This window comes from Tiliqua scincoides, chromosome 4, assembly GCF_035046505.1.
Source record: "Tiliqua scincoides isolate rTilSci1 chromosome 4, rTilSci1.hap2, whole genome shotgun sequence".
NCBI lineage: Eukaryota > Metazoa > Chordata > Lepidosauria > Squamata > Scincidae > Tiliqua > Tiliqua scincoides.
Genome location: NC_089824.1, coordinates 206,030,825 through 206,056,274, shown reverse-complemented (window position 1 = coordinate 206,056,274; position 25,450 = coordinate 206,030,825). Strand labels below are relative to the sequence as shown.

Genomic DNA, 25,450 nt, shown 5'->3' with positions numbered 1-25,450 from the left:
GTTTTGAAATTGCAACACAAATTGCTCACATTCCAAAAAAATATTACTCAGGAACCAAAACTGAACGGACAGGAATTTCAACGCCATAACTCAATCCATTCTGCGGACATAGAAAGCCACTCAAATATGATAATTGAGAGGTATGTACCAAGAGTGTGCAGCCAGGTAAAAAAATATGTATGGCCTCTTAATTTCAACAGTAAAACACCGATGTAGGTTCACAATGTGATGATTGTCCCATCTTCTTCCAAGGATTTTTGATCAGAGTCCTGGATTTCAAACTCCATGTTAATGCTGCCTGTTGAACAATACAAGTTTGCTTCTCTGGAAGGAATGAAACCATTTTGCTTTGATTCATGATGGGTTTCAGCTTGCGTCAGTGACTCCAGACTTTCACTGGAAGGAGCAGCTCTTGGAATTTGCTGTGGCTCACCATCATCTTCAATAATGATATCCTCATCATCACTGTCTTCCTCTTCTTCAGGGTGGTAGATGGGCACAGATGGAGCATAACTTCGAAGACTATTATCAGTGGACTGCCCAGAACTGTCAGAAGTCCGGCTGTTCCTAACAACATTGTTTCTCTGGTTTGCTGGTCTGACAGTAATTATCAGGTTACGACTGTTTGCAATCATCATGTCTGTAACCTGATCAAGGCTCTTCCCTGAAACCTCAATACCATTCACTTCCAGAACTTCATCATTGACAGCCAGTAAGCCTGTACTTTGAGCCAAACCTCCAGGAACAAGCCTGGATATGAAAATCCCTGGTACTTTCTCTAGCCCATGAAGTGTCACTCTGACACTAGAGCCATCCCGTATATAAAATCCTAGAGGCTTGTCAGTTCCGTATTTATAAAGTCGCACTCTGCGATGGGTTTCTGGAAGAATGTCTACATCTATAATAGAAGACACTGGCCTGAAGTCTTGTGGCATACTGATAACAATATGTTGTTTTTTCCTATGGTTATCTGGACGCAACACATTTGATAAGACATTTTTCTTCTTTGTCAGGGGGTCCACGCCAAAGGCACTATAGTCTGCATCTTCTGTGAGGAAAAAAGAAAATTACATTAGTAATTTTCACAGCGCAGTTCAATTTCAGCCAACACAGTACTGGCAATCAAAAAAATAAAATAAAATGCTTTCGCACAATGTACTTTCCCCTCATCTGCCCAATAACAGCTTTATAAGTAGGCCAACCTACACTAAGGCCAGAAAAAGAGGAAACAAAGAGCAAGGGAAGCAATGGGGATCCTATAAACATCACCCATTTCTAACAAGCTCTGTGTTCCAACAGCAACCCCATGGGAGGAGTCAAACAGGATTGGAGTTTCTAAAGGGCACAGTTTAATGTTATCAAGGTATCTTGAGGGAAAGTAGCAGGAGTTTCTGAATAAACCCTCAGGATTCTGAGTTGACCTTGCCACCTGGCAGAAACTATGCCCTCCTTTCACAAGATTCATCTCTGAAAGTGTCTTGTTCTACTTTCGCCAGCCTTAGCAAGAGGGATAGAGGTCCCCCTCCCCACTACAGTCTGTCATGTTGTCCAAAAAACATAATTCCTTTTTGCAAGAGTGCATCCATATACAAGTGCCTAACAGAGGAGAGAGGGAGATAGTAAACAGCTCACTCAGATTGCAACCCTATACACACTTACTTGGGAGCTAGTCCCACTGAAATAGTGAATTAGTTCTGAGTTAACAGACATAGGACTGGGCTATTAGCTGACACAAAACTCTAAGCAAGAAGCCCTTGTTCTACTTTTTTTAAAAATCAGAGATGTTAGAACTAGAAAAGAACATTTTAACATTTTAAAGAACTGTTGATGTGTAAGGTATGTACTTAGAATTCTTTAGAGAGTGGAATTCTATTTGTTAAATGTCTCAAATTTCAGTATATTAGAATAAGAAGAATGAGGAAGGGCGAACAGCCAATGGACCTACTACTACCATATATCTGGAGAGTAGCCAAATCTCCTGAAAATGGATACCATTCCACAAACGCCTTTCCCTGCCCCTCATCCAGAGTAGGTACAATGACTGGCAACAGACTAAATAAGTAACATATTTAATATTGAAAGATACTTCTAACAAGTGGTTTAACCATGAAACACTACTCCCAACGACCTGGAACTCAAGCTGAAAAAATGTGCCTCAGCCAATTTTATTCAGTCATGCTTAGGAGCTATAAAGTATATCACATGCTCTATAACAGAAATGCTCTGAAACAAATATTACAGCAAGAGAATGTTAAATAGCTGTTTCCAGGAAAGACAAAAACAATGGACAAATGTTGATAAGCCTTATTCAAGTCTGTTGATGATTTATATACAGTACACTGATATTTTATTGATTAACTATAAGCTATATTTTGCTTGTGGCTGTAGTTCTCCACATTGAAGTACGAGAACAGTAGTCTTGCAGGAAACTTCCATTTGTGTTGAGTCAAATCCGTGTATAACAAGGTTGGACCTGTATAGTGTATCATGCTATATTTATGTTTGGCTTCCAGAGATCTGGTTAGATCAGTCACACTCTCTCAGCCTACACTAGCCTACTTTACAAAGCTGCTATCAGGATAAAGTATGGTAATTCACAAATACTCCCCACAAAGGAGAAAAGGTGAACATAAACAATATTAAAGCAGCTATCTTGTATCTTAAAGCACAATAGGAAAGGCTCTTGCAAGTTAAGTGAATGAATGTGGAGTATGAAACAGAGGTTTCAATAATACATAAAGACTAGGGTGGGGAGCATGTGCATGTGTGTACACATACATTCTTCTGGAAAACCTCTTGGCAATTTGAATGATTCAAATTGCTGCTTTAATTCACTAATTTAAAACCAGTCTACCTTGCCAATAAACACACAAACCAGTGATTCCAAAAAGGTAATCTTGTATCCCTATTCTCTCTTTTCCCAATTCCTAACTACAGACATTCCCCTGTATTTGCAGGGGATATGTTCCAGCTCCCCTCCCCCGCAGATACAGAAACTGCAAATACAGGTCCAGCCTTGTTATACACTGATTTTTAATACACAGATTTCACTCAACAGGAATGGCCCCTGCAAATGAGAAGGAATGTGCTGATCCCTAGAGAAGGGAAAAAATGCACCCCTTTAAAATCACAGTTTAAAAAACAGCTTTTTACTGTTGCAGAGAGACAGTCATGCAAGTGATTACAGGTATAACCTAATTATTCAGATTTTTCTATCTCAAAGCTGATGAGAAGGGCCCTTTAAGTTAAAGGAAAACAGTACTTTAATAATGCCAGAGAGGGCAGCCCACTGACAATCCATCAATCATTCTCTCTGCAGGCTTCCCTTCCCCCTGAGCATGTGAAAGAAGGCTAAATGGCAGTGATTATCACCTCAATGCTTTCCCCCTCACTGGGGCTCCTGGTGAAGGGAGGGATCACTGCCTCCTAGTGAAGCCTAAGTACCTGGAGAAAGATTGATTAATTGCATTTCAAAAGGTCAGCAAGGCACTTTGTTTTTTAAATTGATTTGCTTTTATGCCATCTTGGAACCCTCCTGAATAATGAGACCTGTAAGGGGGGGGGAACCAAATCATCATGCCCCCCCACCCATTAACTTTGTTCTTACCAGTAGGGCTAAGAATGAATGTCTCTTCATTCATTACTCTTACAGGACTCTATAAGCATGAAGTTAACAGACAGACAGGTAGGCAGCCTGCATGCTAGAAGAGACAACTCAGCAACCATTAAAAGGAAGCATGAAGCTTCCTGTTAACATTTTGCCTGTCCGTCCCCCCCCCCCCAAGTGTGCAGGCTGTCTGCTTGCTTGTCTATAAGCTTCATGCTCATAAAGGCTATTCTATTACTAACATTAAATACAGAAGAACACACCACATGGTAGAATGCATACTGCTGTTCAAGCTGTTTTCCAATTTGTGTGTGGCTTTGGTTTCAGTATTTTTAAAAGAAAGAAATGTGTCCTATTTGACTGCATAATCTAGTGGTAACACAAAGGCTGAAATTCTAAATCCACTTCCTTGGGAGCAAAACCCATTGAACTATTTGCATTAGCAGGGGGTTGAGCTTGATGATCTTGCGGCTCCCTTTCAAATGATTCTGAGAACACAAGGTCCTCAGCAGGCACCATGAATGCTATTAGATGCACTGTATGAAATCAGTTTGACACCCCTGCTCTGTAGCATGATTATGGCAATTCAGATTCTTGGATTGTAACTTTTAGTTCAAATAAATTCATACAGAAATGTAAAATTGTACAGATACTCTATACATGCATTTGAAAATATGTTCCAATACATCTCAATTTATCAGAAAAAACCAGAACAATTTTAGGCTAGTATTTGTCACCAGTTGATCAGCAAGACAAAAGGTTCAAAACAATTTCATGATCTGCAATTTAAATGCTCGTACTTTTGATTCTCCCAGTACAATAAACTTAAATTGGATAGCTAGCAAACATTTGAATACAGGTCCAGCCTATTTTATACACAGATTTTTTAATACAACACAATGTGTTGATTTGACTCAACACAAATGGCCCCTGCAAATGATAAAGAATGTGCTGACCCCTGGATAAGGGGCAAAATGCATCCCTTTAAAATCAGTTTTAAAATCTGAACAGTCCTTTAACAACAGCCTCCTTAATATGAGAGAGAGAGAGAGAGAGAAGCAGGCTAACAATCCATCAATCCTTCTCTCTCCTTCAGACCCCTCCCTTCCCCCAGTATGGGAAAGAAATCATTGGTGAAGGGAGGGGCTGAGTGAAGTGCTGATGGATTGTCTTCTTAATGACTCTTATCTTAGAGTCAAAAGGTCAGCAAGGCTGTTTTTCAATCACTGAGCAAAGAAACTTTGTTTTTTAAATTGATTTGCTATAGTGCTTTTTAATCCACATGAGTGCTTGGAGCAGAACTGGGAACCCAATTCATCTCAACCTGTATTTCATCTCAGTATTTTGATATCTGATCCAAAGAGCTTTACATATTGAGAAAGGCAGAATGAATGTGAAATTACTTTATGAAATGCAAACTGCACTAAAAGTCCTAGCCCAAGAGATCTCTAGGTGAGAGAATTTTTAACCTTGGTTAATGTTAAATCTACTATTACGAACACCATTTCCCCAGTGTTCAACTTTAGTCCAGGTTGAAAGTTCACTTACTGCTTACCTTCATTAGTAGTTCTCCCCTCAAAGGCATAACTAAAAAGTTACATTGGGATAATAATCAAAACTATTTGTGCTTTAAGGTTCTCACTGATTTTTATTCAGCTTTTAGTCTTATAGAAACTCATCTACTCTTAAGTGAGATTTTTTTGCTCTCAAGAAACAGTGAAGTTATCTCATTTTGAAATGCAGACAAGACACTTGTCAGGAAACTACAGTATGTTCAAAATGCAGTGCTTCACTAGAAACAAAGACCAAGTTATCCAACCCATGTGGGTTCTCCTGTGTGTGTGTCTTCCATATCTAAACAAAATGACAACATAGCAACTACAAAGCCTAAAATGAAACTATTGTAAATATGAACATTACATGGCCTTAGATGTCAGGACCTACTTATGAAGAAAATGTGCTTAGTGAACTAAATTATATTCACTTTTATAAAAAAAAAACTTCTTACAATCTTTCACAACAGCCATTATAACAAACTGTTCTCAGTCCTTATATACAAGTTACAATTATATATTCCAATTAACAGTTCTAATTTTTTCCAAGTTTACTGTTGAAACTAAGTGATGTATCATGATACATTTCTAAAAGAATACAATGTAGCCTACAATAAAACCCTTATGGAAGGAAAAGTATTGCAGCTAGTTGGGGTAGGTAGCTACTGCAAGAATTTAATGGGAAGGCACTTGATATACCATTACAGGAAAATAACTCATCAAATAATGACTATTCCTTCTTTTGGTCTTCTCAGCCAACTGAATCGTGGTTGCTCTAACAGCCACTGTGGGTTGAAAGTGTTACTGCTAAATGCCAGATTGGTCAATAATAGAACTTTGGCCATCCAGGACTTGATCCTGGATGAGCAAGTCAATCTGGTTTGTCTCAATACTGGTTAGTTGGAATGGGAAGTTTCATCTTTCCCAGTTCTATCTTCCAGTTTTGGGGGTACAACAGCAACTCCAGTTGCAGGGATGGGGAGGTGGAGTTGCAGTGGTCTATCACAAGTCCATGCCCATATCTTGGTGCCCTCCCCAGCAACCCAAGGCCACTTTGTGTCCAACCGCCTCCCTCCTTGCTGGTGTTCCACAGAGGTTGAAGAGCTTGTTATACAAACCCGAGTTCTCTCAACTCTCTTCATGATTTTGTTTGCTGATGTTTGTTTTCACTGTATTTTTTGTACTATTTATGTGTTTGATATTGTAAGCTGCGCAAAGTTTCCCAAAGGGAGAAATGCAATGCAGAACTTTAATAGTAATAATTGTTGCCATTGTTACACTAATATTACTAACCATTATAAATACTTTAACTGTACATACACTAAACCACACAGAAAGCTTGTAAAATTGAAATAGGTTTTTTTTTCTGAAGGATAAAAGTCAAAAAGGAATGTTCCTAATACAGCTGCTTCAGTAGAAATCAAGAAGAAACTGAGGGGTATTCTTCCTGTATCTGAGATACACAACTGTGTATGGGGTATATGGGGCAGAACACCCAAAATATTATTATTGTCAAACCACTTTTTAACAGGACTAGTTCACAAAGCAGTTTACATAGTAAAATAAAGTAGCCGCACCCGCCTGGCCCGCCTCACCCCAGCAGTGTCTTTTCTAGTGGCTGTCTGATGGTGTTCTTTTTGCATCTTTTTAGAATGTGAGCCTTTTTGGGTCAGGGAGCCATTAGTTATTTGATTATTCTCTGTAAACCGCTTTGTGAACTTTTAGCTAAAAAGTGGTAAATAAATACTATTGTTAATAATAATAACAACAGCAGCAGCAGCAGCAGCAGCAGCTCTGGAAACTTTCAGAGTTGGCTCTGTGTGTGCCTACTCAGAGACCTGATAAAGAAGGTGGTTTCAAACATACTGATTTTGTGATTGTGCAACAAATACTTGCAAAAAGGCACGGAGAATACGAAAACTCTGATCATAAAACCAATCTTATAAAATTAGGCAGCATGATTATTTAGCCTCTAGGTAACCCTTGAATAATTCCTTTTAAGCAATATCCCTTATTACAATGGCACCATTGTTTTCATCTCAGCTAATCGGTTTATAGCCACTGTGTAAACTTCTTGGCAAGAAACCAGAAGTAAGAAAGCATAAACATAAATAAGGTGAATGCCTATATGGCACAAAGGTAAGCTGCTTTCAATAAGTGTGTTCACTGATGTGAGACAATGTTGCTATGCTGGACACAAAGAATGAGCTGTTACTTAAAGCTCTTATTGGACCAACAAGATCTTTTATCAGGCACAGACATCCACAATAAAAACAGAATTGTCCTCCGTATATGCTTGGTTGCCAGTTAGTCAGTTCCTCTAAAAGCATGCAGCATAGCCATTAGAAAGGTACAATTACACTTGTCACACCTCTGCAAAGAGAAAACATTCCTCTTGGTATGCCATAGGTTATGTATACAATCACTTTCAACAATTTACCTTGTGAAATACTCTTAACATATGTGGGCTATTCATTTATTCTGTGATGTCAACATAATGATTGGTAAACTACTTAATAAAAGTACAAGTCTTTGAAGAAAGATTTTTCTATCACAGGATGTAACAATAATGAAGTTTAGTATTTTACATGCCTGATTACAAAGCACAGAATCAAGCCATCTACTTTTAAGCAAATGTCTGCGTGACTTCCTCTTTGCCGATGATGCAGCTGTCACTACCCACTCTGCCAAAGATCTCCAGCAGCTCATGGATCGTTTTAGCAAGGCCTGCCAAGATTTTGGACTGACAATCAGCCTGAAGAAAACACAGGTCATGGTTCAGGATGTGGACTCACCTCCCTGCATTACAATCTCTGAGCATGAACTGGAGGTTGTCCATGACTTTGTGTACCTTGGCTCAACGATCTCCGACACTCATTCTCTCGATACCGAGCTAAACAAGCGCATCGGTAAAGCAGCTACCACGTTTTCCAGACTCACAAAGAGAGTCTGGTCCAACAAGAAGCTGACGGAACATACCAAGATCCAGGTCTACAGAGCTTGCGTCCTGAGTACACTTCTGTACTGCAGCGAGTCATGGACTCTCCGCTCACAACAGGAGAGGAAACTGAGCGCTTTCCACATGCGCTGCCTCCGACACATCCTCGGCATCACCTGGCAGGACAAAGTTCCAAACAACACAGTCCTGGAACGTGCTGGAATCCCTAGCATGTATTCACTGCTGAAACAGAGACGCCTGCGTTGGCTTGGTCATGTCGTGAGAATGGATGATGGCCGGATCCCAAAGGATCTCCTCTATGGAGAACTCGTGCAAGGAAAGCGCCCTACAGGTAGACCACAGCTGCGATACAAGGACATCTGCAAGAGGGATCTGAAGGCCTTAGGGATGGACCTCAACAAGTGGGAAACCCTGGCCTCTGAGCGGCCCGCTTGGAGGCAGGCTGTGCAGCATGGCCTTTCCCAGTTTGAAGAGACACTTTGCCAACAGTCTGAGGCTAAGAGGCAAAGAAGGAAGGCCCATAGCCAGGGAGACAGACCAGGGACAGACTGCACTTGCTCCCGGTGTGGAAGGGATTGTCACTCCCGGATTGGCCTTTTCAGCCACACTAGACGCTGTGCCAGAACCACCTTTCAGAGCGCGATACCATAGTCTTTCGAGACTGAAGGTTGCCAATACAAAAATTTATGCTACAAACCTCCACATTTTTGCTTTAAGTGAATACTTTGCTAGATCTTATGTTTGTTGAAAAAATGACTGAAGATATAGCCAATGTCACATATTCAAAGAACAGACCTAAAAAGGATATTATGTCAGGAGTCACAAGTTCTCCACACCTACCCCTTCCCAGTATTCTTTTGCTCCTCCCCACCTAAATGTATTCAGAAGTATTTGACTTCTTTCAGTTATTGCTCCTCAAAATATCCTGCGTCTGCACAGGCAACAATGCGTTGTATCCTTAGAGGTGCACATGGCTATGCCCCTCCAACTGCACCACACCCCATTACTACTCTGAAGGGTTGGGGGACTCTCCAAAGTAGGATTCTGTGGGGTGCAGAATGATCCAGGGACTAAGATTTCCCCCCTTGTGCTAATGGAACTACTTTCTATGTGGAAGGGAGTGTTAGGATACCATCTCCTGTATTTTGTAACTGAACTAGGAAGAGTAAAGGGAATGCAAGTCTGAGTTGCTAAGTATTAGAATGTTGATTTCCAGTGCAGAATTCTAGACCTATTTTATAAAGTTCTTAAAAGGTAGAGCAGTTTACTCAATTTGGGTAACGATGAGTTAAAGAAGTTTTATAGTCTTAACAGCTAAACAGCTCTTTAGTGCCAGGCAGCTCTGTATGAACACATTTTGCTTCATAAATATTTTGCAAATCAAAGATTATAATAAGCAGAGCAAATCCCATAAAATTTAAATTGTATTACAGATTATGTTTAAGGTTGCTAACATCCAGCCATTAGGTTCCTTGTTACCTCTTCTGAACTTGTACAATACCCATGTTAATCAATCACATAAATTGATGTAGCCAAACAACTGTCTTAAACTGAAAGAATACAGTAGTTTTCTTGTAGTTTTCTTACAGTAGTAAGGCCACACCTGGAGTATTGTGTCCAGTTCTGGTCGCCGCATCTCAAAAAAGGCATAGTGGAAATGGAAAAGGTGCAAAAGAGAGTGACTAAGATGATTACGGGGCTGGGGCACCTTCCTTATGAGGAAAGGCTACGGCGTTTGGGCCTCTTCAGCCTGGAAAAGAGACGCTTGAGGGGGGACATGATTGAGACATACAAAATTATGCAGGGGATGGACAGAGTGGATAGGGAGATGCTCTTTACACTCTCACAGAATACCAGAATCAGGGGACATCCACTAAAATTGAGTGTTGGGCGGGTTAGGACAGACAAAAGAAAATATTTCTTTACTCAGCGTGTGGTCGGTTTGTGGAACTCCTTGCCGCAGGATGTGGTGCTGGTGTCTAGCCTAGATGCCTTTAAATGGGGATTAGACAAGTTTCTGGAGGAAAAATCCATTATGGGGTACAAGCCATGATGTGTATGCGCAACCTCCTGATTTTAGAAATGGGTTATGTCAGAATGCCATATGCAAGGGAGGGCACCAGGATGAGGTCTCTTGTTATCTGGTGTGCTTCCTGGGGCAGTTGGTGGGCCGCTGTGAGATACAGGAAGCTGGACTAGATGGGCCTGTGGCCTGATCCAGTGGGGCTGTTCTTATGTTCTTAGTTTGAACACCTGGTATGGACTCATACTAGTCTGCATTTCATCTAATGTATCTATAAATCATAATGTAACTTTTAGATATAATAGCCTTTTTTAAGATATGGTAGAAGTATATTCAAATGACAAGTCTTTCCTTAAACTACTACCAGTCGAACACGGAGAAATTATCAAATGTGTAATAAATGACAGATTGATTTTCAGCTCCTCTATCCAATGAGTTTCTTATTCAATATACAGATTCTGGGGGTGAAAAATGATTCAGATTTACCCCAAATCCTTTAACATTAAACATCACAGGCCCACATCACAGATGCATTAGTTGAAGCCCACATTTTGCCACATGCAGGTTCAAGAAGTGTCTTAGTATTTTTAGACATATCATAACCTTTTGTAATTTAAGTAAATCAATTAGCCTAGCACACTAGAATTCTGGTTGTTGGTCTCTGAGATTTAACACTATATGAAATCTGAGGCAATACTGCAGTCTCTGAAACCACAGAGCTAAAAATACAAGTAGTAATGGTCATTTTCTACAAAGTGCTTCCCATTTATCAAACAGTGTGATTTTTTAAAAGATAAACTGGGCAGTCTACCAGAATGTCAAGAAAGCTCAGTAGGGTTGTGACTGCACCATGGGATAACTGGCAGGTGAATACTGCAAACACTCACATATGGTGTTCAAATGCAAGCAATAATCCCAGCTCAACAAAGTGGCTTATCTGCTCTTGTCATATGGCTACTGAAATATCTTAGGCAGAACTGCTGAGTCTGACTTTATGAATCAGTCCACCAATAAGACTTGACCATTCAGCTTCTATAAGGGGGGCAGGGAGCTGAAAAGGGCAAAGAATGGCATAGAAACAAAGCTTGTAGCACAAACCTTATGCACTGGTGATGGAAAATAAAATATTCAACAAAAATTGCTTTTAGTAGAATGTTTTCAGCAATAGACTATACTCAAAAAGACTATATTTGGCTAGTGTAACTTGCAGCAGTAGGAGACAGACTTTTGGCCCAATATTATCCATAGATTGTGCTAGTAGAGTAACTGGTAGAGATTGCACTTTACTAAGTAACCAGGCATTCAATACCCATAGCCTTCCAGATAAAACTAGGTGGATTATAAGAATATCACTGACAGGGGGAGGGGGCAGCAGCATTGTGCAACAGTATTTCAGTGAGTGAGGCAAGATTCAGAGACAAGTAAAGTGCTTCTGGCACTGAAGCACTTCTCTGGCCATAGGCACTGGGTCTGGATGGGTGTGGTGATTTGTTCCTTGCACATTGGGCTGATGTGCCACTCAAACTGCCACTCCATGATTGGTGGGATGTGTCAGGGTTTCCATGGACACTGGCTGCTTTGGATACAGCAGCTGTCCTGCCAATATTGCATTGCTATTGCTGTGCCACTACTGCAGCATCAGGATAGGACTGGGTCGTCAGCCTACTAAGGTCAGTCTCAGGAAAGACAAGAACATAGGAAACTTCAGGCACTGAAGGCTGCGTTATTAACATGTGCTTGCTTACCTTTTCTTTGAATAAAAATCCTAAGCAAAGGATTAGCTGTAGAAACTGCTCTGTGATAATTGTCATCATTGTTGATAGGCAAGAGATCTCCATGGATGTCTATATATCCAACTAAAACGTCAACATTGGGTATCTTGTGAACATGCTGCAGTAATCCATAAAACTCCTCAAATTTACCGGGTTTGGATCTTTCCAGAGAAAATCGTCGGAATTCTGCACCAAACTGCAAGAAACACACATTAATTTGACAATGAAACAGAAAAGACTTTCATAACTAATTTCTTTAAACCAATCAGACCTACTTGAATTTGATACCAAGCTTGTAATTCCATATGACAAATTTTACAAAGATTCCCGGCAGCTCTGTTAAGTATTTATTAAATATGTGTAGCTTGAATAAATAGCCATTTTGCATCTGTATTTGCCTTACTATGTCTTGGAACATCCGAAGCACATTCTATTGCCTCTCTCTGTTAATGGATGTATAAACCATTTGTAAAACTTTACACAACTTTACACAGAATATAAAAACCAAGAATAAAACAAAATATTTTAAAAGGCAGCAAATTAAAAAAACAGCACACAAAATCCCAGAAGTATCAGAGAAATTATATAAGAGAAGAGATAAAAGTGCTACAGTCAGTTGAAAGCTGAGCAAGAAGAGTTTCCTTGAAGGCATTCAAGCACTGTTGCCCGAGAGAACTCCTTCTTTAATGCATTCACAGTCATCTCAATGACACCACAGGAAAGACCCTGTCTGATTCCTGCCAACCAAATCTAGAGAGCAGAGCCCAGGATTATCTCATCTGAACAGCCATAAAAAGGGTAATGTAAAAAACATGTACCCAGTTACATCAATAACAGCTGGTGTTACCAGTGTAAGTTTTCCCTCTCCACAGAAAGCCAGCCATCATTCCATGGGGAAGAAATATACTTTTCCACAAACCTTAAACAGGTAGCAAGGCAGAGTAGAAATTTTGGGGCATAACAGCAGCTATTCCACAAACCAAGATGTTATTAGTAGCCTTCAAAATCTGTGACGTGATCATTTCATACAACGAACAGGAAAATATGGTATCTGAAGAGCAAACACCTAACCCGTCCCCCATAAAACAGATCTATGGACACACATTTCAACTGCAACCATAGTGTTGGAACATGCAGATACAATAAGTGCCTGACCATGGGCAGAGTACATGAGTACTGTACATCAAATAACTGTAGTCCATTTCTCCATGTCAGAGATCTTTTCAGACACTCTCTGAACCTCTTGTGAAATGACTGCCCCACACTACAGGTTACCTTGGGCTTTACCTAGAAATCTGTTTTCTAATTTTCAGCACTCAAATCTGAAAACATGGAATGGTAATATGTTTGAGTATATGCAGTATTCCATCACTAGGAAATCACAGCATAACCCTCTAAAAACAGATTTAGCATACAACACGTCTACAGCTTAGACTGTATACAACACGTCTAGATAAACCTCTGCTAATTGGGTAAGAGGCACTTTTTCAAGTGGGTGCTCCTTTATTTTAGCAGGGGGAAAGTAACTGGCCCACCTCACCCCAGCACTGTCTGTTCTAGTGGCTGTCTGCTGGTATTCATTTGCATCTTTTTAGATTGTGAGCCCTTTTGGGACAGGGAGCCATTTAGTTGTTTGATTTTTCTCTGTAAACCGCTTTGTGAACTTTTAGTTGAAAAGCGGTGTATAAATACTGTTATCCACAGAACATATTGTACAGTACCCAAATACCTACTATCTAAGCCGTCTTCCCATATGCCATTTGCTTGCTCGCCCAAGTCACCTTCATAACCGCCCCCTCATGAAGGGTGAAATCAGAGGTCAGTCATGTAGAGCACTAGCTGCAGACCCACACCCATCATAGGTGGCATCTGGCCAGCTCAACCTCTAAACCAGGGGTGTCAAACTAAGGCCCGCGGGCCAAATGCAGTCCCCAGAAGGAATTCTGGCAGGAATTCTGGGCAGGAGGTCTGGTCTAGAGGGTTGAGCCTCCATTTGCCTGAAGATAACATCCGAAGGTCGCCAGTTCGAGGCCACCGGCACCGTGTGACCATGAAGCAGCTGACAACATCCGAAGGTCGCTAGTTCGAGGCCACCGGCACCGTGCAATCTTGAAGCAGCTGACAAGCTAAGCCAAGCTATTTCATCTGCTCTGAGCATGGGAGGATGGAGGCCAGAATGTGCGACCAGATCAAGAAAGAAACATCTGAATGCTGTGGTTTCTTGAAAGATAGAAATCTTCTTTCAAATTGTAAAAATCCCTATGGGGATTTAAATTTGCCTGCCTATGTAAACCACCTTGAATAAAGTCTAAGGAGAAATCTGAGGACCAAGAAAGGCGTTATAGAAATACCTGTATTATTATTATTATTTCTTCAGCCCCTGTTATAATCAGGTTCTGAGAGTGATAATTGGGCTCTCATATCTTGAAAATCTGAAAACTATTTGCACAGTTTCTCTTCTGTCATTTGCAGCTAATGAGTTTTATGTGAGAACAAAGTGCTTATTTCTGGCCATCAGGTTAATGATGTAACTTCTGGCCCTCAGCAGGCAATACAAATGCAAACTTTGGCCTTCTGTATGAAACTAGTTTGATACCTCTGCTCTAAAACTTCAGAATTGGGTAACAGTGCCCAATGTGCCATTAAGAGGCAGATAGGGGTGTCATGGGGGTTCTAGTGCAAGTCTTTGCTAGGGACCCAACAATCCAGCATCAGCATGAATATTCCTACAGTCTAAGTTCCCTTGGCAGAAGACTTACAGCCCAATCCTATGCTGCCTGCAGTGTGGAGCTGCCGCAGTGCCAAAAATGGCTACCGCTGCATCCTGAGTACTAACTGGGCAGTGCCAGCGGCACTTTAGGAGAAAGGGACTTTTGTCCCCTTCCCCCAGTTAGGCAAGTAGCACCACAAGGGGTTACTCGATTCTGCAGCAACGGTTGGGTCACCTTAGAATCAAGAGTCTCTGTGTTGGGCAGCGGACCCGTCATGGAGGCTCAGGCTGAAAATCAATAGCTTAGACCAGGGGTGCCCAAACCCTGGCCCTGGGGCCATTTGCAGCCCTCGAGACCTTTCAATGTGGCCCTCAGGGAGCCCCCAGTCTCCAATGAGCCTCTGGCCCTCCGGAGATTTGTTGGAGCCCACACTGGCCCGATGCAACTGCTCTCAGCATGACGGCCAACTGTTCGACCTTTTGCATGAGCTGTGGGATTAGGGCTCCCTCCATTGCTTGCTGTTTCAGATCTGTGATGCAGCAGTGGCACCAAAGGAAAGGCCAGCCTTGCTTGGTGCAAGGCCAAAAGGCAAAAGGTGCAAGGCCAAAATAGGGCCTTCATTCATTCATATAAGCTCATCTTTAACATATTCATTTATGTAAACTTATGTAAATTTATTCAAATTTTAAATGTAAATTAATTCTTTCCCCCCCCCCCCCGCTCCCAACACAGTGTCAGAGAGACAATGTGGCCCTCCTGCAAGGACTTTGGACACCCCTAGCTTAGACTGTTTGATAACCTGTTCAAAAAAAGGGCAACCAAGTAAAGAGTAAAAAGGTCCTGAAGCTCTTCTATTTAAATTTGTAGCCTGACCTATCGTAAGAGCTTATAAGGTAGACTCTCATAACTCTTAATACTCCCCATTTCTTGAAGCCTGGATAAACTATAACTTTTACAGTTGCATTCAATCCAGTGGATGAAGTCTGCTCAAATTTCAAACTAAGTGAAGGCAGTAATATCAGTCAGCTTTCAAAATGCAGTCAAACATAAGGAAACTTCTGCACAAGCATATACACAGACTGATGGAAGTTAACAATAATTGGAAAGCAGCATGAATAGAGTTACAGTGATACAAAAGAGCATGCATGAATACACTCTAGAAAGTCATCCTTGAGGGGTTTTTCCCCAGTTGGAGTCCAGTCAGACATGGGCTTCAAATATTATAACAAAGGTAAGATGGCTGACCTTTATACACACTTTTTAATTGGTACTGGCTGGTTAACGTAAGCTGATGTATCAAAGTTCCTGCATCTAGGACAGTGATTTTCAACCTTTTTCATTTCACGGCACACTGACAAGGCATTAAAATTGTCAAGGCACACCATCAGGTTTTTGATAATTGACAAGGCACACCATGGTGCCAGTGGAGGCTCACATCCCCCATTGGTCCTACTAACAAATGACTTCCCCACAAATTCCTGTAGCACACCTGTGGACCACTCGCAGTACACCAATGTGCCACATCACAGTGGTTGAAAATGGCTGATCTAGGCGCTCAAAAATTATCCCCTACTCTTAGAATATTGACTAGCTCCAACCCTTATATAGCCTACGGCAGTGGTGGGTAACTTATGGCACGCATGCCAGACAGGACACGCAGAGGCATCTCTGTGGGCAGGCCCCAGCTGCCAGGTGTGAGCCTCTAGGCTTGCAGTCCCAGGGAGCAGCCACAAAGCCAGCCTCCTCCTGCTTCAGCTGGGGCAGAGGAGGGAGGGGCGAGGCCAAGGGGAGGAAAGGAGCGGACAGCAGGGAGAAGAGGGAGATGGGGGGCTGATGCCAAAGACCCAGGCATGCTCCCAAGGCACCCCATCTAGCCAGGCCACCAGGGGAGGAGGAAGGCTGAGAGGCTCTGTGACGGGACGTTTCTCACATTACCTGCCCCTCTGCCCAGCAGCCCAATGGGAGCGCTTCCTCCCTCCCCTGTCTGGGGTAAGGCAGGTGTGTCGGGCGGGCACAGCAAAGCTGCTGCTGCGGGCTTTGGGGCGCCAGCCCTGCACGTGGTGCTGGTCCTGAAGTAAGTCCCATTATAGTCACTGGGGCTTGCTTCCAGGAAAGCGTGGCTGGGATTGCAGCCTTAGAACCCACTTCTGTGCGTAGGGCTTTTAAAAATTTTTTTCTTGTTTGAGAAAATGAGCAGTGGCAAGGTCTTGCAGCCACCACCTCCCTGCCAATATTTCTTTACCCAGCATGAAATTAGTCTGTGGAACTCTTTGCCACAGGAAGCAGTGATGACAACTTGCCTAGATGCCTTTAAGAAGGGACTGGACAAATTTCTAGAGGAAAAGTTCATTACGGGTTACAAGTAATAGTAGGTAAAAGATGTTAATGTATTAGTTTTTTCTAAACTAAAACCTCAGTATTCCAGTTAAATTGCTGTGTTGGCACTTTGCGATCAATAAGTGGGTTTTGGGTTGCAGTTTGGGCACTTGGTCTCTAAAAGGTTCGCTGTCACTGGCCTATGGTATAAATTATGTTACACAGTAGCAATTATGAATTGAGCATTAACACTTATGTAGGTAGGCAATTTAACATGATTAAACTTCAACACAGATTGTATAAATTAGAAGTTGTTCCACTTAAAATTCAGTTGGCACATACCCCAAAAGATGTGTACTTCATTTGCAAACTGCTCAATCACAACATATAGCAAAGTTTTAAAATTAAAGACCGAAACAACAATGCAACGTTTTGATGAAACATCCAAAACATTATTTAAACAGTCAAACAACTGAAAATAATATCCCATATCATTACTGGCATTAGCATATACTTCACAAACTAGTATTTGTTTCCTTCCTTTTCACCTTTGTCTGTCATTAACTTCTAGGGGTATAACACAGCTGGTTATTTGGAATTATTTTGGCCACTAAAACCAAAGTGCACTACCCTTTGCTCCCAAGTACCTCAGGGCACAATCCTAACTCTTTATGTCAGTGCTTTCCAGCATTGACATAAGGGAAGGGAAGGGAAGAAACATTCCCTTACTTTGAGGAGGCCTCCCTGAGTGATACCCAACTACAGGTTGCAGCACATGTCCCATGGGCCTTGCTATGCTAGTGCTGGAAAGCATGGACATAAGGGGTTAGGATTGTGCCCTTAGTCATTCACATATTGCTAACACAAAAGGAGATGGCAATTTAAAATCAGTAATACTCCATCCTGATCTAAAGAAATTTAAATATAAGGAATTCACTGCAAATACAAGTAATTCTATTCTATATATAGTCTATTAAGCCAACATTATTCAACACTGAGGCAAATCACATGAGTCATCTTGTTTTGTCACACCTATGCATCACAAAGTAAATAAAAGCCAGCAGGATTAACTTCCTTCAGTTACTACTTCTCTACAAAATTTGATTTAAGGAATGCTATTTTACGATGTTACTTAGGTTTTAAGTATGATCCAATCTTCATATAATTTGCCCAGGTGACTAACTTTTATTATAAAACTTCACTACACATAAAGGTCCAGCATAAGCTTGTATGAAATCATGAGAGAGAGAGAAAATTGGACAAGTGTGGCCAGAAAAGAAAAGGTATTCTTAACTTTGATATGAATGGAAGGACAGTTTGAAAAGATAGCCTTTCTTCAAGACTTTAAAAATCTACTTTTAGTTTTAGTGCTATACTTGGCTTTGCCTGATCCAGTGTAATTTGTTTTGTGTAATGGATGGGATGCTAGTAAAGCAAATTTAGAGGATAGTGCTACTCTAGCTAGCAACTTGGATTTTAAATATATATAAAAACAGGTTAGATAGACAATAGGTGTGTTTATCTTAATATAGGACTGTGCTCTTACTTGGTTTCCAGACATTTCCCATTCGGACACTTATGAGGTCCAAACATAATTAACCAGTAAATTTTCTAAATAACAATAAATCCATAGCATATGGATCTTTTTTGTTTTAAAAGAAACTGGTTAGTATTTTTTGCAGAATGAAAGAAGAGAACCACATTACTGGGAATTGTTTTTCTTTTTTAGTTACAAAGGCAAATTGTTGAAATACCACTAATTCAGAAAACACAATTATTTTTTTTTTTTAAAGAAAGGGGTTTGGTGTAAAGAACACCTAAATGAGTGCTTCCACACTTAAGTGGCATGATAGGGACCATTGTACTTCTAAAGAAAGATTATTTTTTAAACATCCTTGTTCATGGAACAAACAAAATCTAGAAAGTACCTTCCACAGGCACTTTAAATCACTGAATCTTTACAACGGAAAGATATAGGCTCCCATTTGATAACTGATCAAGTCATTACCAACCTAGGACTAAAACTGTAGACAAGGATAACCACATCCTATATTTCTTAAACAGCTTGTGCATTGTGGAAACTCTTACTATGCTGTGAGTGTTGGTCGATTCTAATTAATGTATTACTTTACCAGCCCATAACACTTTTATTTCTAAAGTAACCAGTTGCTGAAATAACTTCTGATGAACTTTTATAAATACCAAAATAATGCAATTTCTAGATCCAAAATTTATACAGTACTTGTGTGCACTTTGATAGTGTAATGCAGTGTTATTCAAACTGTAAGGTGCGGCTCCCTGGGGAGGCACCAATCACACCAGCTTTCCTAGGCAGAATGCTAGCCCCGTCCCCAAATAATAAAACACTTCCTATTTTACCAGTCACCAGGGCTCTTGCAGTTGGCAAAGGGGGGGGGGGGAGAAAGGTAAGCACACACTTTACTTGGCCAAGAGCAGAAAAAGGGAACAGTTTTTAAAGTGATTTATAACTCTTGTTGTTTGACTGAAGAGGAGAGGCTGTATTTTTAAAGTGATGAATCTTGCTACTTGAGGGGAATACTTATCAGCCACTGATGAAGTGATTGCCAGCCCAATCCTATTCCTGGGAGTAAGCCCCACTGACTGTAATGGAACTTACTTCTGTGTAGACATTCATAGGCTTGAGCTGTGCATCTCCTAGTATAGGAGACAAATCAGCCTCCTAACCAAACCCTTATCAGCTCTAAAGTTCATTTGATAAAACAATTCAATTGGTATGCTTATAAAGTTAAAAAAATGAGTCCTCCTGGATCAGACAAAATCTACCTACTCCAGCATTCTGTCTCCAACAGTGATTAGCAGCTAATCATTTATAAAGCATGTATATTGCTGTGTATTAATAATATATTTTTAAGATCTGCATTTAATTAATGATATGATTAATATAATTAATATAGTTAATATTTCTGGCCACTTTCTGTTTAATGATGTCACTTCCAGACCTCAGGAATATGATGGGGATTCATGGCCTACAGCCACATGGGTCAAGGGAAAAGTTTGAAAAGGGTCAAGGGAAAAGTTTGAGGACCACTGGTACACAAGATGATACCTTATTTTCATTCTGTGTACACTGTTCTGGTAGCCTCATCAGCTGAAGAGTGGGATACAAATGATTTTTTTAAAAAATTCACATTTCCCTCCAATTTCATCCCAGTTCACTGGGGATTGCTTGAAGAGTATGTATACTCAATGCAGTTCAGTTACCCCATAATGTGGCTTAACTACCCTGCTGCATTCATACTCAGAATTGTGAAAAACCATCAAACTTTCACAAGTGACTAGGGCTTCCCACTACTTACCAGTGAAGTGGCAATTTTCATCCACATCAGTGATTGTGAGCACACAATTTGGAATGATAGTTATTTAATTTCCAACTAGAATACCAGGGTGTGATCTGAGGTATGCAAGGGAGGATATTACTAGAATTACTAGAACACATGTGCAGTTATTGACCCATACTTCACATGTGTGTGGTCTGCCTTATCATGGTTAGTACAACTGGACTGGGGACAAGCTGGGCTAAGAATGGATTTACAGTCCAATCCTATGTATATATACTCATAATTAAGTCCCACTGTGATCAATAAGGTTTACTCTCAAGTAAGCATGAATAGGATTGTAGCTTAAGCATTTTAGAATACAGGGAAGAATGCTGTATGAGAATGTAGCTACAGAAAGGTTTAATTAAGAGGGTCCCCCCCCATACAACACATCTAAAACACTAAGTCACTGGTACCATATCACCTGAGGACCAACTAAGAGTGAAGGAGGACGTTTTCTCTTGCATATTTACAATGTCAGCCATCTTCAATAGAAGAATCTTATACATAAAGCATAGCAGTTATTGCCATACATAACAAGTCACCATAGTTATACTTTTCTAGAGATGTTTAAGAGAAATAGCAAGAGCAAAAAAGCACTAATTAGCCTGTACTATTATACCAGTGATAAAGTGCTTCATTATGACCACAGTATGGTTAGACACATCCTGTTGCTTAGAGGCCATGATGCAGCACAGCTCACCTGTCTAATTTGTGGCATAGCTGTACAAATAATGAACAAGTACTTTGTAACAAAGTATACCAGGGTGTGTTCACTGACATAAAGAGGTTCTGCAGTCACCCTAGGGTAAGCATTTTGTATGAACACATCTAGCCTGTAGTTATTCCTATGTGAAATGGCAGATTATTCGAGTATTCAAAAAATGTCTAAGGTGTAAAACAACCTAGGATTCCCAGAAGGTTATACCCAGAACAGCCTGTTTGTCTCAGTTTTCACCTATGTTCCAATACCTGCTTCCCACAGATGAACCAGAAAAGTATGCACAATTTGGGAAGCCCTCACAATACCCTGGTGCTCAACTCCAGAGTTACAGCTGAATTAACATGGCTGAACAATTCAGGGGCTGCAGGAAACAAAAGGCTGTTTCATTTCCTCAAAATGGCATCTCCTATACCCTCTTCTCCACATGTAGTTTGCAGCAGGTGTTTAAGAAATGCTGTTCAGACTGGCACTGAAATACCTACAAGCCCAATCAGGTGAGAAATACACATGCTCAAAATCCACAAATGTTTATGATTATTAATTGTAGCTTTTGGATACTTCAACATATCAATTTCACACAAACACACCACATCAGTGACAACTGAGCTCATGCCACAGAACTTTATGTCAATACAGCAGATAGTAAAAAATCAGCACTCAGGCTATGCCTAGTTTATGACTGGCTTGAGCACACTGCTTCCTTGGGTACATCGGACACTTTCATATAAACCAACTCAAAGACCATCTTTTCAGACCAGGTTCAAACACACTGGGTTACACTTTCCAAAAGGACAGTTAATAGCCATATTTTCAAATACTGGCAGATTTACAGCACAAATGCCTAGGTCACACAAGATGTAATTGTTGCATTTTACCAGTTGACTGAACCATTATTACATTTTGCGGCTCATGACCTACCACTATTGCACGGATTCCAGACTTCCCTCCAGGTGTCATGAACATAAAAAGCAAAGGAAGTAGTAATTTCAAGAAAGGGGGGGGGGAAGAACCAACACAAATCAAGACAGACAGGAACCACAAGATCTCACCCTATTAATTCACACTAACCACACAATTACCACCCACCAGCTCCTTAATCACTCTGTCAGAGTAGTGCCATCACTGTATGCATGTGTGTGTTCTGAGAATGCAAAAGAGCTTGGGAGAAAGATCCAGTCTTTTACCGATTTCTAAATCATCCCAAGTGTGAGTACAACAGCATTGTTGGTGGGTAGTTCATTACTATTACAAGATCTTCTGTACTGACTCTCCTTAGTACAGTTTTGTCTCATCTTATTACTCTACATTACTGAAGAAACACAATTACCACCTTGCCTATAAAACTTGTGAGCCTTCCAACATGTAATCCCAAATAAACGTCACCTAACATACCATTAGGAGCAGAGAGGAAAAAATATGGTAATTACAAAAAGCTTGCTTATTGCTGCTCGGGAAAAAAAACCAAACTTATAACCTTCAGCCACTTCTGAACCCATGCGAGGCAGCAAAAAATAATCCCCCTCCTCACTTTTAATTTCTAAAAACAGAAGTGCTGGGGCTCATTGCTGCCAGGGAGCTGCAAGCACTGCCCTAACCTAGATGAACTTCCTACATCAGTGGTTCCCAAACTGTGGGGTTCAGGGTCCACCAGTAGGTCAAGACTAAATTTTTGGTGGGTCAAAAAACTAAAAAGGCAGATTTAGGCTATGTACATCAAGGGTTAAACAACCTGCTTGGGGGGGGAGGAGAGAAGCACTGCTACCTAATCATCATTATAATCATGGAGGCTTGGATGGCTGGCCAGTTGAAACTTTTTTTTGAGGGGGGTCCCAATGCTAAAAAGTTTGGGAATCACTGACCTAAACCCAATTTCAGCAGTTCAGGGAGATGAGAAAGGGCTGGCTGTGACTACCCAGGAAAATACCACACGTGCTCAGGAGCACTGATTTGCACTACTGTGAACAGGAGATGAGGACAAGCCTGGGATTATGTGAAACTAACTCCCTTTCCATCATAAGGAGTGTAAAGAGCAACTTCCCCCCAGACCAATCCTGTGCTTGCCTACTCAGAAGTAAGTGCCATTACAGTCAGTGGGGCTTATTCCCAGGAAAGTGTGAATAGGGTGGCAGCCTCAGAGCCCAATCCTATGCATGTCTATTCTGAAGTAAGCCCCATGGTAATGGAAAGTGGGGAAAGGATAGCAGCCTCACAGTCCAAGATTTGTCCACTCAGAAGTAAGTCCCATTACAGACAGTGGGGCTTACTCCCAGGAAAGTGTGGCTAGGATTGCAGCCTCAAGTCCAATTCTATGCTTTCTACTCAGAAGTCACATTATAGTCAGTGGGGCTTACCAGCAGGAAAGTGCAGATAAGATTGTAGCCTCAGGCTGCAGTCCTACCCACACTTACCTGGGAGTAAGCCCCACTGACTACAACGGGACTTACTTTTGAGTAGAGATGGCTGGGATTGGGCTGTGTGGCTGAAGTCCTACCACTCTTACCTGGGAGTAAGCCCCATTTACTATAATGGGGCTTACTTCTGATTAGACAAGCATAGCTCGGACTGTGAAGTTGTCCACCTTTACCTGGGAGTAAGCCCATTGGTTATCATGGGACTTACTCCAGAGTAGACGTGGCTGGGACTGGGCTGTGAGGCTGTACTCCTACCCACTCTTACTTGGGAGTAAGCCCCACTGACTAACATGGGACTTACTCCTGAGTAGACGTGACTGGGACCGGGCTCCAGTCGCCTAGCAGCCAGAGCGACACAGAGGCGCGGCCGTGCCGGGCGCCCGTGTCCCTCGCGGAGCAGGAAGGAGGCGGCTCCACCTTCGCCCAGCCTCGCCCCAGCCCGAGCCGTCCAGGGCACCCACCTTGCTCTTCACCTCCATGGTGCCGAGGCCGCGGCTCCCCCCTCCGCCACCGCGCTGGACTCTGTTCATGCCGCGGGCGAGCCCGTCCTCCGCTCGGAGCTGGGAGGCAACGGCAGGCGCTCGACGGGCAGCTCGCGGCGGCCGCCCCTGCGCTCAACCTGCGCGTCTGAGGAGGAGCCGCGCCTCGCCCGCCCGCCCGATCAGAGGACCCAGGAGGGGGAGGGGCCGCCCGCCAGCCTCCTCCTGGCACCTGCAGCTCCGGCCGGGGGAGGGAGACGGAACGCGCATGCGCGCCAAGGCGCTCGAGGAACCCGGAGGAGGGAAGCCCCGGCACACCTGCAGCGGCCGCGCATGCGCGCCTCATGCTCCAGGAGCGGCGACGGTACCTGCTGCAGGAGCAGCAGAGGCGACTCGGAGTGCGCATGCGCCCTGCGCGAGGGGAGAATACCTGCTGAGCTGGATTCCAGAGTGAGGGATCGGAGGGCGCATGCGCACCTGGCCTCCTGGGCTTCCTCCCCTCACCCTCAAAGTGGTTGGGAGAAGGGGCGGGGGACAGAGCGCTGCCAAACCTATGCTTGTCTAGTAGTCAATGGGCTTACTCCCAGGTAAAGGTGGATAGGGTGGCAGCCTCACAGCCCAAGCCTATGCTTGTCTACTCAGAAGTAAGTCTCATGATAGTCAATGCGGCTTACTCTCACGTCATTGTGGATAGGATGGCAGCCTTATCCATTGTCTAGAACAGGGAATTTCGGCAGGTGCAACTCAACAGGGAAGGGTTTGAAAAGCTGCATCTGCCCAAATTTCCTTTTCTAGACAATGGCTGAAGGTAGAGACACTCTGTCCCACTTTGTGTCTGGTCACCTGGTGACTGGGAGGCATGGGTGTGTCTGAGGGAGGGGCATGGATGTTTGTGTCCCCCAAGCTGTCACACCAGTGGAGGGCAAAGTCAGAAGCCAGGGGAACGCCTGCTAGGCAGGGCATTGGTGGCCAACAGAGCTGAGTTGGAATGGGAGCCCATGTGTACCTGGCAGATAGATCTGGGCTCCAAATCCAGTTGGGAACCCAGATCTACCCACCTAGCAAATGGCCACAGAGGCCACAAGCTCAACCAGGAGCCCAGATCTAGCCAGCAGGTAAATCTAGGCTCCAAACTGGAGCTCAGGTCTACCCATCTGGTTGGCCTGGGCTCTGGAGTTAAAGAAGTGCTTGTGGCCCCTCCTCTCAACTCAAACACTGGATCCACCTCAGCTGGGAGGCAGTGGGTTGGTTAATGGAGACAAATGTAGAGTTAATGGAGAGAAAAGAGCAAGCACTCATTAAGCTGAAAAGCAGTGGTCTTTCTCGGAGGGAAACAAACCCTCATATACAAGCCCCAGTTTCCCCCATGGACAGGGATGGCTTGTTTATCCATGCATGGGTAGTGTCATGATCAGGCCCCTGTAGTGTGCTCTACTGAGGGCTGTCTTCCCAGACTCCTTGGAAACTTCAGGTAGTACAGAACAGGGCAGCAAGAGTGCTGACTGGGGCTGGCTACAATGAGCACATCTCTCTCCA

At 42.4% G+C, this 25,450-nt stretch overlaps 1 protein-coding gene across 1 annotated transcript; it reads right to left on the bottom strand.

Moving 5' to 3' along the window:
• Window positions 1–218: 218 nt before the first annotated feature.
• On the bottom strand, window positions 219–23,971 carry PARD6B (par-6 family cell polarity regulator beta). The gene is made up of 3 exons (XM_066625999.1): window positions 23,897–23,971; window positions 11,888–12,110; window positions 219–1,048 (listed from the first exon to the last, which is right to left on the bottom strand). The coding sequence occupies exons 1-3, from the start codon at window positions 23,963–23,965 to the stop codon at window positions 219–221; spliced, it is 1,122 nt and encodes a 373-aa protein (XP_066482096.1). The 5' UTR covers window positions 23,966–23,971.
• Between the last annotated feature and the right edge of the window lie 1,479 nt (window positions 23,972–25,450).